A 12,902-nucleotide genomic window follows, 5' to 3' on the forward strand; every position below is an offset into this window, starting at 1 on the left:
GGTAGAATGCCGCTCTGTTTGGGTTTGTCTGATGTTTTCTCATGGTTAGATTCAAGTTATGTGTCTTGGGCAGGAAGTGATGCTGCTTCCCATCAGGGGTGCACAGTTCCTTTGTCCCATTACTAGTGATGTTCACTTTGATCACTTGCTCAAGGTAGCGACTCCTAAGCTTCTCCACTGTGAATTTATTACTCCATTTCCTTTGTATTTAGTACATGTTTTGGGGGAGGTGCTTTGAAACTCTGTAAGTACTCAATTTCTCATCAGATTTTCAGTGCATTAATTTATTTCCTGTTTTATTCAATGAGTTATACTCTGTTACTGTAATTCTTTATTTTGATATTCACATGCTCTAGATTTGGCCATTGGAGCCCATTTAGCTGGCTTTTATCTTCTTTTTACATGTTCCCATCATTTTTTGAATGCTTCTTTGCTTTCCTGCATAACAAGATGTCCCGATTCATCTTGTAATTTCCCTCACGCGGCTCTGGAATCAGCCATTTCTCCAAGGAACCTGGTTCTCTTTAGTGGAGAACGGTAATTAGAAGCCAGGATGCGGTCTCCGGGTGTGCCCATGGGGACTGAGGTGTCGCTGTTCCCAGCTCTGTCAGTGGACAGCTCTAGGACACACACACGCACACGGCTCACACACACTCACAGCTTTATTTCTGTACCTGTGTGTATATATGAAAACTGTGAGTTTACATCCAATTCCAGTCCAACACCACAGGGTTCATTCTAAGTTTCTCTCTTTCTGTGTTTGTAACTCCTTTCTTCAGTGGTGGGAAACTTGGCTCCTATTATTGTTAATGTACTGATTTGATAAGTCCCCTTGTGTGTGACCAGTCTGCCCATTGATTTCCCATCTCTGCTGCCCCGCTCCTCTCTCTGCCTGGAGCTCCGAGTTCCCCAGCCCCCAGCCCGGGTTGTCCCCTAGTGTGGACTGCAGGGCCTCCTCACTTTGCTTGGGCTCTGACTTTGCCCTGGGTCACTGCTGCCCTTCCCCCCCCACCCCAGGTCCATCCCTGAATGCACATCTAAGGCTTCAGGAATGAATTATTCAGGAAGAGAAGCAGGGCAGCCAAAGCCATCATTACCTTTTAAAATAGCTGTGATTTTTTTTTTTTTAAAGACTTCACCATAAAAATAACTATTATATATTGGTCTAAGTGAGGATGAACTTATCTACTAAGGGTAGAAAAGGAACTTGGGATTCTCAATTTTGAGAAAAGCGTTCGTGTTTTCTTTCCTAGATTTGCCGCAGGATTTTTGGCTATAAGATTAATAGTTTTGACACCTAAAGGAGTTTGGCTGTGAAATAATTTTCATATGGTTCAGCCTAAGTAAACCACACACGTTGGAAAATCTGATCAGTCAAGCTGTTCGTTAACCATACACCTGTAATAGTTTTTGTGGCTCCTGAAACTGCCGGTAGCAGTATGTTGATTATCCTTCACCTGTGACCATTACGATCTCTCTATGTAAAGGTGAAGATTAAAACTGTTCTGAAGCAGCATTTACATGTTCTTTGAGTTTTTTCTTTAATTAAAAGAACATGTCCATCATTCTCCTGCAGAGCATTTACTCTGTAAAAAAAATTTTTTTCTATACAGTGTCTAAGCTCTTTTGTGCTGAGTTTTTACCGGATTTGTTAAAGGGCATTAAATGTCTGTGAAGAAATATGGAGACATGGTTAGAGATACATATGTATTTTTTAAAAATTCTTTACTTTTTCTTCACTTCTCATTTTTTTGTTGACGTATAATGGGCAGATTTTCTCTTGAAACTACAACTCCTCCCTCCCCCATGATTACAAAGGAAATGCGTGCTCGTTATTAGAAAATTGGGAACAATATAGAAAACGTGAAGAAGAAAATCAGTCACCTGTGATCCTCCAGCTTCGAGAGAGTCGCTATTTATGTTTCAGTGTGCGTTCTGTTAGTCCTTGTTCTGGGGAGGATATGAGATTTGATTTGGTAACTTTTACTCCGGTTCGAGGATTTATTTGTGGTGTCCTGTTTCATGCCTTTTGGGTCGACCCCTTGAAGCCCTTACAGACCCCAGAGCATATGTCTACCCATTCTCTCCTTTGTCAGTATTGTTTCTAGATGCTGACCAGTCTCTCTGTCAAAACTAGACTCAGGCAGTTTCATATGGTTTTATGATTTGTATTTTTTATGTTGCATACATCCGTGTTCCATATTATGTCTTAGGTGGTTGTGTTCCCTGACACAGTACTATTTTTAAAATTGTTAAGGAATCTTCAAATTCAGATGCACTATAAATACCATTTCTTTCTTCCCCCTGGGTATTTTCTTTCTTTTTTTTTTTTAAACACTTTTTAGAAATGAATATCCTAGTTTATCAGGTAAGAATTTCACAAACATTACTTTTTTTTTTTTTTAATTTTATTTTTTGGCTGCTTTGGGTCTTCGTTACTGTGCACGGGCTTTCTCTAGTTGCGGCGAGCAGGGGCTACTCTCCGTTGCGATGCGCGGGTTCCTCATTGCGGTGGCTTCTCTTGTTGTGGAGCACGGGCTGTAGGCACGCAGGCTTCAGTTGTGGCACATGGGCTCAGTAGTTGTGGCTCGTGGGCTCTAGAGCGTGGGCTTAGTAGTTGTGGTGCACGGGCTTAGTTGCTCCGCGACATGTGGGATCTTCCCAGACCAGGGCTCGAACCCATGTCCCCTGCATTGGCAGGCGGATTCTTAACCACTGCGCCACCAGGGAAGTCCCCCCTGTGTAGTTTCTTCAATAGTTTATTTTGAAATAATTTCAGTTTACAGAAAAGTTGCCAGAAGAGAACAAAGTCTTCTGTCTCTTCACCCAGATTTCCCAATTATTAACATTTTGCCATATATACTCCACTCACTCTTTCTGCATATCTATCCCCATTTTCATTAGGCTCCTTCCAGACCTTCTGCGAGGAAGCCGTGGACATGTATGTGTTGCCCCCTCATAACGACGCTATTTTATATAACCACCGTACAACCCTCAAAATGAGAAAAATCAACACAGATGCAACACTTGGTCCAATACAAACATGCCATCAAATTCCCCACAGTTTGCATTGTTTCCTTTCTGGTCCACTGCCCTGCCTGGGACTGTGCTTTGCATTCGGGACAGGCTTCACATTCTGCAGGATGACCCTCTCTTGGGGTCCATTCTGTGCTTCCTCTTGACCAGGCTCGGATCACACGTTGCTGGTGGGAACACCACGGAGTCAATTATCTGGTCCTCTCAGCACCTCCCACCAGGAGGCACGTAATATCGGCCTGGTCATGTTGGTGTCGTCCAGGTTTCTCCACCTTCATGTCACCATCTTGCTCTATTTAATTGATCAGTAGCTGGTGAGGAGGTGTTCCTAGGTTACTGGGGCCTTGTTCCTCAGCAGACCTCTGCCCACCAGCCTCAGCCTCCACGATGACTCTCTTGACCCCATCACCTCTGTTGCGATTGCCAGGTGGTTACTCTGTTCCCATCCTTCCTTCTGTACTTACTAGTTACCGTCCTCCAGGAGGCCGTGCTTTCCCTGCCCTCTCAGTCACTTGCTCATTCATCCACGGACTTAGGCATTCGTCTTTATTTAATGACTTGTAATCTGTTGCGATCCTTTTTATTATTTATTTAAAATTATTTATTTATTTTTGGCCATGCTGGGTCTTCGTTACTGTGCACGGGCTTTCCTCTAGTTGCAGCGAGTGGGGGATGCTCTGTGTTGTGGTGCACGGGCTTCTCATTGCAGTGGCTTCTCTTGTTGCAGAGCACGGGCTCTAGGCGCGTGGGCTTCAGTGGTTGTGGCACGTGGGCTCAGTAGTTGTGGCTCACGGGCTATAGAGCGCAGGCTCAGTAGTTGTGGTGCACGGGCTTAGTGGCTCCGTGGTATGTGGGGTCTTCCCGGACCAGGGCTCGAACCCGTGTCGCCTGCATTGGCAGGTGGATGCTTAACCACTGCGCCACCAGGGAGTCCCAGTCCTTTTTACTTTGATGCCCAAATTGTCCCTGATTTGGCCACTGGGCGTCCCTTCGTGCGTGTTCCTCTGGCCTTTGGCACGTCTGCAGCATTCACTGAGCAACCCCTTACTTTCTGGCACCACAGGATGGTCCCTGCCTCTGTCTGGAGTCAGCCATTCCTTCAAGGACCGCTGGTTCCTTTTAGTGGAGGGTGGAATTTAGAAACAAGGATCTGGATGTTTGAGTTCTCGTCATGTAGTGGAGTGTCATTGCTTCTGGGCCCTTTCAGCAGTCAAAACATGGACACACACACACACACACGTGCACACACGTGCACACACGTGCACACACGTGCACACACGTGCACACAGCCGTATCCGCTTCTGCAGCTACCTGTGCACATTTATTATAAAACCGTTTGCTCAGACTCTAACCTACGATTCTGGACGTCTCTTTTTCGGTGTTTTGCACTCTCTTCTGACAGCGAGAAATCTGGCCTCCCTCATCCTCAGTGTGGTTCATGCACTGTGCGATTCGCTTGCTTATCCCACGTAACCAGCCTCCCAGACACCTCAGCCATCTCCTCCGCCCGCCACCTCCCTGGCCTCCCCTTCCCGGCCGCCCCGCGTCCCTGCCTTCGGGACCCAAGTGCCTCTGCTCTGCCTGAAGCTCCCCAACCTGTTCCCCATCCCCTCCGCCCCAGAGCTCAATTCTTGGATTGCTTCTCTCCTCTGTGCCCTTAGGGGTCCCGTGTAACTTCATGGCTTTAAATACCATCCCTCGAATGTATACATCTGGCTTGGATCTCCCCCCTGAATACCAGACTTGTATTTAACTGGCTCCTCCATACCTTTGAAGTTTCTGGAAGACCTTTCCATGTGACACCTAAAACTGAACTGCCCATCTTCCCCCCAAGACCTGCCCGTCCAGGCTGGCCTGTCTCAGTAAGCACCAGCTCAGCTCTTCTCCGCCCAGCATCCAGAATGATCCCTGTAAAATGAGTCGGAGCGTCTCACCACCACACCCCCCGTCCCGCCTCAAAGCCCTCCTGTGGCTTCCTGTCTCACGGCCTCCCATCTTGTCACCCCCTGGCCATTCCTCTTCAGCCAGGCTGGCCTGCTCGCTTCCCCTCGTCTTGCCTCTGCACGAGCTTTTCCTCGGGCTCAGGAGGCTCTTCCCCAGGATCCATGTGGCTCGCTCCCTCACCCCCTTCACTCCTCTAGGCCCAGATGTCCCCTTCTCAGGGAGGCCTTCCCTCCTCGCCTGATTTAAAAGCTCAACCCCCAGCCTCTTTGTCCCTGTCACCCCTCCCAGCTTTATTGTCTTTATCGCCCTCATCTCCATTTGGCATATTATGAACTTTCCTAGTGTCTCTTGCTGCTAACTTGATATAAGCTTCCCTCCCCTCCCTTCCCTCCCAGGTCAGGGATTTTTGTCTGTTTTGTTCACTGCTGTATTCCTAGCACTGGGAACCAGTGCCTGGCAAATTGGCCAAAAACCTATTCAGTTCTATTTGTAGAATATTTGTAAATACAGTCAGTTCTCATTATTCGTAGTAGTTAACACTGTACAGTCTCCGTGAGAACTGAACCCTTGCTTCTAGGGGAAGCACAGGGCTATGTTCCTGTGAGTCTCTGGTCATAGCGTTCTTGTCAGCCGATCACTACATAACCTTGTTTTATTTAAAGACACCTTATTTAATATGTACTGTTGATGCATTAACATTGAACTCACTGCCAACCGCACCATCACGCCTGTCTGAACAAAGCTGATGGGACACACGTAAGTGCATGTCACAGCCTTCATGTGCTCGGAAACACTAGACAGCTTTGAGGACCATTTTGAACAGTGAAATCACCAAAAAAAGCACAAAACTGTGAAAAACTTGGCGCTAAATAGATCACAAAAAGGACACTTGTTTATAGTATGAGCTGAAATAAGAAGGCAGAGGGTCACCTTGTTTGACCTCAGCAGGAATATGCACATTGGGTGACTCAAAATTTTTGTCACTCTGCATGTCCACAAATGAATAAATGCTTGAGTATTGATTTGGGGGTTATGAATGATTTCTGGGGTGAATTTGCAATTATGGAATCTGCAGATAATGAGGATGGACAGTGTTTAGTGTTTGTTGAATGAATGAACTAACTCTGACAGAGTGCGAGCTGCCAGTTTTCAAAGTTCTAGACAGAGAAGTAACAGTTATCTTTATTCTTTGTAGGGAGAAGTCATAAAATGGTATGTGTTTTTGATATCCTTTTGGGGAGAGCAGATTGGCCACAAGGTTAAGAAGATATGTGACTGGTAAGAAAAAGAAACATTTTATTTCATTTATTTCTTTATCCTCAGTAACCTCTAGTTTTCTTAAAATATGTCTCTGAAGAGAAACACAGTGGTTGCAAAGGCTGCTGAGTTTTGTTACATGATTTCTTTGCTGTAATACCATGTTTTAAAACATTTAATTTGTCATCTCTCTTGCCAGTGTAATACTTAAAATAATTTAAAAATAGACACCATGTTAAGAACATTCCCAGATTTGATTTTTTTCCCTTAGGAATGAAGGCTGGGGAAGGAATCCAGTTTTAATATTTGGTGCCTTTCTGTTGCTTTTAGCTACGCGTAGGCTTATCTGTCCTCATGGAGCGTACGGCTCATCCTTTCCCAGCCCTCTGCAGTTACCTTCTTTGCAGCCTGGGGAAGGGGGCCTGGCAGGTGGTGGAGAGTGTGGGCTCAGAGAGGCCTGCCTGCCAGACGAGATGGTACAAGTAAAAGGCTCCCGTACCGCGTAAGCCTCCGGTAAACGTGGAGCAGTATCACAGCAAGAATCGGTCTGTGGCTTAGTCTTGTCACCAGTGGGAAAACACGCAAAACCACATGAAAACTCAAAAGAATGGCCTTTTGTTTTCTTATACTCGGGGAACTTTTAGCTGCCTTGCTTCTTGCTGGGGTGAGTAAGGGTGGGGTTCGGTTATTTCCTTCGGATTCCGTGTTCACCAGCGTTTGATACTCAGTCACTGGTGTTATGGAAAGTAACTTTAGGTGATACGTGGACTAGCCTATTCTTACTTAATAGGTATATATTTATTTTTTATGTAGATTAGAAAAACTGTAGCCAGCACACAAACCTGTGACTTCACAGATATCATTGCTTAGGGTAAGGCTGGAGTAAGAATTTAATTTTAGTAGCCAGAGCTTAAAGAGGAACATAAAGCATGGCATTAAAACACTAAGGCAGCATGGGAGTCGCAGCAGCTGAGGGGGTGTGGCTGCAGCTGGGGGGGCGTGGCTCTGCCTCCCCTGCGTCCTGGTGTCACACGTGGCCCCAGAGGACGTTTACTGAAGCCCATGTCAGAGGCGATTGCTAGGCATCCAGAGCTTTCTCCTCCTCCGATTTTCTCTTTTTTGTAAAAGGTAATTATTGTTGTATGTTCTTTGTCTTTGATTTATATTTTACACTTGTTTAATGATTTCCAGCTCAAGGGTGGTGGTGAATTTCAGGAAGTTGGAATTGGGAATGAGCTTTTGGGAATCATCGAGGGTAGGAATGGACTGTGGAGCCACGACAGAGTTCACTAAATCTATGGAATTCCGTAGCAAATTTGTTGAGCGTCCGTGTGCAAGGCCTTACCGTGGCTGGGTGCCTGTGTCTGCACCTTTTTGTCCCGGAGGGCTGCTTGTACTCTGGTTTGGGAGGCAATGCGCCCAGGCGGTAGACTGAATTTAGCTCTAGTTTTTGGCCTGGTTCTTGCAGCTCTGACAGCCGCGGCACTGTGTTGAATCCTGTCTTCTAGTTACCATTGCCACGTTTACCCCTACCCGAATACCGCCGAGGAGCGGAGAGAGATTCAGGAGGGCCTGAACACCCGGATTCAAGATCTGTATACTGTGAGTGAACCAGAAACTTGCCTCCTTATCCGAGGGTTTGCAAAACATTTACAAATCCATTTACTTTCTTTTTTAATGTGGAAAATTTTGGTTGTGGACAAATCAAGGTGTTTTAGGGAGTTTGGAATGGCACCTCCCTCCTCTTCGTGGGAGTTTTATTTTAGCTGTTAAGAGACCTAGATGGTTTCTAAACGATGGGGCTTTAAAGAATAGTCTGGTCATCTTTGATCTGTCAGAGTGTAATTCTTTTTTTTTTTTTTTGCGGTACGTGGGCCTTTCACTGTTGTGGCCTCTTCCGTTGCGGAGCACAGGCTCCGGACGCGCAGGCTCAGTGGCCATGGCTCACGGGCCCAGCCGCTCTGTGGCATGTGGAATCTTCCCGGACCGGGGCACGAACCCGCATCCCCTGCATCGGCAGGCGGACTCCCAGCCACTGCGCCACCAGGGAAGCCCCGGAGTGTAATTCTTGATGAGAGAGGACAAGCGAGCCCCATTTACAGTGCTGGCTGTAATTTTACCTGCACTATTTCAATTCCCATTTCTGCTTAGGTCAGCGAGGGCTCTTGGTAACAAGAAGCGGACTCTGACCCACTTGAGTGAAAGGGGATTTCTTGGCAGGATGGGATGGGATGGGAGTTGGTGGCTCACGGGTTTTGACAGGGAGCTGGGCCGAGGCTGAGAGTGGGTAAGAACCAGGCCCCCAGCTCTCTGGACCCAGCCGGGCCATCAGGCCGCCACAGGGACCACGACTTCTAACCATTTCCTGTGCCCTGGGGTCCCTTCTGGAAAGGCAGCTCCAGGGCCTGGAGGAGAAGGACTGAACTTCCTTAACTGTCCCCAGAGAGTCAGGTGCCTGGAATTCGCCCCCCCACCCATCACTGAGGAGAAAGTCCCTCAGAGGAGGTCAGGTGCCCAGTGGACACTCTGCTGAAAGTCCATGTTTGTCCTCACCCAGGTGCTTCACAAAACCGAGGATTACTTAAGGCAAGTGCTCTGTAAAGCCGCCGAGTCAGTCTACAGCCGCGTCATCCAGGTGAAGAAGATGAAAGCCATTTACCATATGCTGAACATGTGCAGCTTTGACGTGACCAACAAGTGCCTCATCGCCGAGGTCTGGTGTCCCGAGGCCGACCTGCACGAGCTGCGCCTTGCTCTGGAGGAGGGCTCGGTGAGGCGGCCCTTCCCTCCCTGCCAGCCCTTCCCCGCAGGAAATAAGATAGAGGAGGAGAGGACACCGTGTTGACTCTTTTGAACTGAAACTATGGAGAGTTGGTCCCTCGAGGCTCTGTGTGCACGTGCATTTTTTTTTAAATTGATGTATGGTTGATTTACAGTTGTTTCAGGTGTGCAGCAAAGCGATTTGCACAGGCATTTTTAATTTGCTCTTTAGAGTAAGGAATTCAGTCTCATGGTTTAAAAGTCAAAAAAAAAAATTAAAAAATATAAAAGACCCAGTGAAGTGGCTTCCTCCTATCCAGAGCCTCATATGTCCAGTTCCTCTGCTCAAGGACAACACTTGTTTTACTTCTCTTACGTCTTTGAGTTTCTTAATCATAGATAAGCAGATAGGAATATATAAAGGGAGAGAATTCCCTTCCTTCAGAAAAGATTGTGTGCTATTCATACTGTTCTTTTCTCATAAGAAAACTTCCCTGTTTTTTTTAATAGCTATTTAATATCCTGCTGAATGGATGTACCGTGGCTTATTGAACCAGTTCCCTGGTCATTTAGGTGGTTTCTAACTTTATGAATACCAGTGCAGTGACTAGCACTTGACCTTTGACGGTTCAGACACGCACAAACCCATCTCCGGGTAAATTCCCAGCATGGAATTGCTGGATCAGTTTTGGCAAATATTGCCAGTTGTTGCATTTCTCTTATTTTGAGTGAGGTTGAATATCCTTTTGTATGTTTAAGAAGAGCCTTTGAACTTTCACTTTTTTGGTGAATGCTGTGTTCATGTGCTTTGCCCGTTTTCTACTGGGTTGTTGGTCTTTTTCTTATTAATTTCCTTGGCTCGTTGTCTGTGATACGAGAACAGATATTCTCCCCAATTTGTCCCTTGTCTTTTGGTGTTTCTGTTTGTTTGCTTTGGTCGTGCAGAAGTTTTTTGTTAAATATAGTTGAACCCATCCACCTCTGCTCTTACAGCCTCTGAACTTTGAATAATAGCTTCTTTCCACTCCTGGGCTATGGGGTCAAGTCTCCCACGTTCCTGTGAGGGTTTTTTTCTGTATCAAAACTTAGTTCTTGGAGAGATAAATTAGGAGGTTGGGACTGACATATACACACTACTATATATAAAATAGACAACCAACAAGGACCTACTGTATAGCACAGGGAACTCTACCTAATACTATGTAATAACCTATATGGGAAAAGAATCTGAAAAAAGTAGATGTATGTGTATAAGTGAATCACTTTGCTGTATACCTGAAACTAACACAACATTGTAAATCAACTTTACTCCAATATAAGATAAAAAAACAAACAAAAAAAACTTAGTTCTTTACTGGAAATAGCAGGTTTACAAACTTCAAGTGGCAGTTAAGGAAACAAGTTTTCATAGGAGATTTTGGTTAATTGCTTTGTCTCATTACATAATTCTGTTACGGCACAAACGTAAAACACGCAGTGCTGAGAAGAAGGAAATACATGAATTAGTTATTTTGGCGTATGGGACATCTATTTTATTTATATATTTTAAAGCTCTAGATGATTCTTATTTATTGAGGTAACAACCGTTTTGAGGGACATGACTAATACTCTTGTTGTGTGTGTGAGTATATATAAGTAGTCCCAGAATCACCAACATACAACTGGAATTTACTGGTTTAGCTCTTAAAAATGTTCAAGAGGAATTTAGAGACAGCTACAGTATTACCTCATAAAACTGAAAAACAGGCGAGAATAAACCAAAATGTCAGTACGGCAAAATTTTGTTTTTTTCTTGGCATACCTGTCCCTGCCTGCTTCCCACCACTCAGCCTTGCTAGGTTCTTCCTTCTCCAAGACCACGTCCCCCAGGAGCCTTCCTCAGTCCCTCCTGTCACTTCTGCTGTACTTGAACCTCCAGCGGGGTGGTTCCCCACGTGCTCAGGGCCTTTCCATGGCAGCCAATGAAGATTTGTTGAAAGAGCTCTTGGGTGGTAATTTTTTCTTCCTCTGTCTCTTTTTTTTTCACGTGAAAGAGACAGAGCGGTGCTTCGATCCCCTCATTCATGAACACAATCCCAACAAAAGAAACACCCCCGACTCTCATCCGCACCAACAAGTTCACCGAGGGGTTTCAGAACATCGTGGATGCCTACGGGGTTGGGAGCTACCGAGAAGTGAACCCAGGTTGGAAGCCTGAATTTGCCAGTCTTTGTGTCTTATACATTTTATACATCACTGCTGCTTTTTTTCCCTATAAGAATATAATAGATATTTGGAAAAATAGGCCCACTGTTACTGTTTTGTTATCTTATTTAGTATAAAGTGTTAATTTTAACCTGTCGGTTCTCTCCTGAGAATTTGGGAGAAAGTCAAGATCATTATACAGTATGTGGTCATGTTTGAGTTAACTAGAATTTTCTGCCTTTGCTGCGAATCAGAAATCGCTTGCTTTTCCTGCAGCTCTCTTTACCATCATCACTTTCCCCTTTTTATTTGCCGTGATGTTTGGAGACCTTGGACATGGCTTTGTGATGTTCTTATTTGCCCTCCTGTTGGTGTTAAATGAAGATCATCCCAGACTAAGTCAGTCACAAGAGGTAAAAACATAAACACTCGGGCTCATATCTGTTTGGGCAGCATTAGTAGTGATTCTCTTCTGTTTAACTATAAAAAGAGACGTTTAAAGATGTTCAGGGGCTTCCCTGGTGGCGCAGTGGTTGGGGGTCCGCCTGCCGATGCAGGGGACGCGAGTTCGTGACCTGGTCCGGGAAGATCCCACATACCATGGAGCGGCGGGGCCCGTGAGCCATGGCCGCTGAGCCTGCGCGTCCGGAGCCTGTGCTCCACAACGAGAGAGGCCACAACAGTGAGAGGCCCGCGTACCGCAAAAAAAAAAAACTGTTCAGTTTTGGGCGATAACCGTAACCCACCTGAGACATGGTTGCGGGGGCGGGTGGGCCTTCACCCCTGTGTGATGGGGGCGTCTGTGCCGTGAGCTTGCTTTTGAGCAGCCCTGAGAGGAGCGGTTAAGAAAGTGCCCAAACCCGGTCGGTCACGCCGGCTCGTTCTCCCGGTGGCCCCGCTTCGCTCCCCACAGATCGTGCGGATGTTTTTCAACGGCCGCTACATCCTCCTGCTGATGGGGCTGTTCTCAGTGTACACGGGCCTCATCTACAACGACTGCTTCTCCAAGTCGCTCAACCTCTTCGGCTCCGGGTGGAACGTGTCTGCCATGTACAGCTCCGGTCACAGCCCAGCGGAGCAGAGGAAGATGATGCTCTGGAAGTGAGTGTCCTGCTGCCAGTGTCTCAGGTGGAGGGGAGTTTCTCCGAGTCTCCTTCCCCCTCCGCAGGAGGCCCTCACCCTGCTTTTTGTTACAGTGCCAGCGTCATCAGGCACAACAGGGTTTTGCAGTTGGATCCCAGTGTTCCCGGAGTGTTCCGAGGCCCTTATCCTCTTGGCATCGATCCCGTGAGTGTCCCCCCCCCCATTATCTCAGGTTCCTTGGTGCTGCCACCTAATTTTTTAATTAAAATTTAAAAAAATTTTTGGCCATGCCGCGTGGCTTGTGGGATCTTAGTTCCCTGACCAGGGATCGAACCTGCGCCCTCAGCAGTGGAAGCACGGAGTCCTAACCACTGGACCTCCAGGGAATTCCCAGTGCCACCTCGCTTTAACTGTCACAGAGGTTTCTCAGACTGTTCAGCACGGTTCAGGTGGTGGTACGCGAGGGAGTGGTACTCTGGGGGTTTCTGCCTGGACGCCAGAGGCTCACTGTGTGTTCTGAGTCAGGCTGCTGTACAGAAGAAGCTGACGGTCAGTGCCCGAATACAAGACCACAGGGAGCTGGGGCTACGGTCTGTCCTACTTCCTGACCTGTTTTACTCTAGTGAGAAGTGGCACTT

At 46.6% G+C, this 12,902-nt stretch overlaps 1 protein-coding gene across 2 annotated transcripts in view; it reads left to right on the plus strand.

The window, feature by feature from the left end:
• Nucleotides 1-12,902, plus strand: part of ATP6V0A2 (ATPase H+ transporting V0 subunit a2) — a 35,746-nt gene that overhangs the window by 12,965 nt on the left and 9,879 nt on the right. For both annotated transcript variants that reach the window (XM_030860050.2, XM_060310452.1), the window contains 7 exons: nt 6,176-6,258; nt 7,746-7,839; nt 8,795-9,007; nt 11,031-11,181; nt 11,458-11,594; nt 12,095-12,282; nt 12,378-12,468. In XM_030860050.2, the coding sequence (XP_030715910.1) occupies nt 6,176-6,258; nt 7,746-7,839; nt 8,795-9,007; nt 11,031-11,181; nt 11,458-11,594; nt 12,095-12,282; nt 12,378-12,468 (957 nt within the window). The remainder of the gene's footprint in view (nt 1-6,175; nt 6,259-7,745; nt 7,840-8,794; nt 9,008-11,030; nt 11,182-11,457; nt 11,595-12,094; nt 12,283-12,377; nt 12,469-12,902) is intronic.

Source organism: Globicephala melas, chromosome 13 (assembly GCF_963455315.2).
Source record: "Globicephala melas chromosome 13, mGloMel1.2, whole genome shotgun sequence".
NCBI classification, from domain to species: Eukaryota; Metazoa; Chordata; class Mammalia; order Artiodactyla; family Delphinidae; genus Globicephala; species Globicephala melas.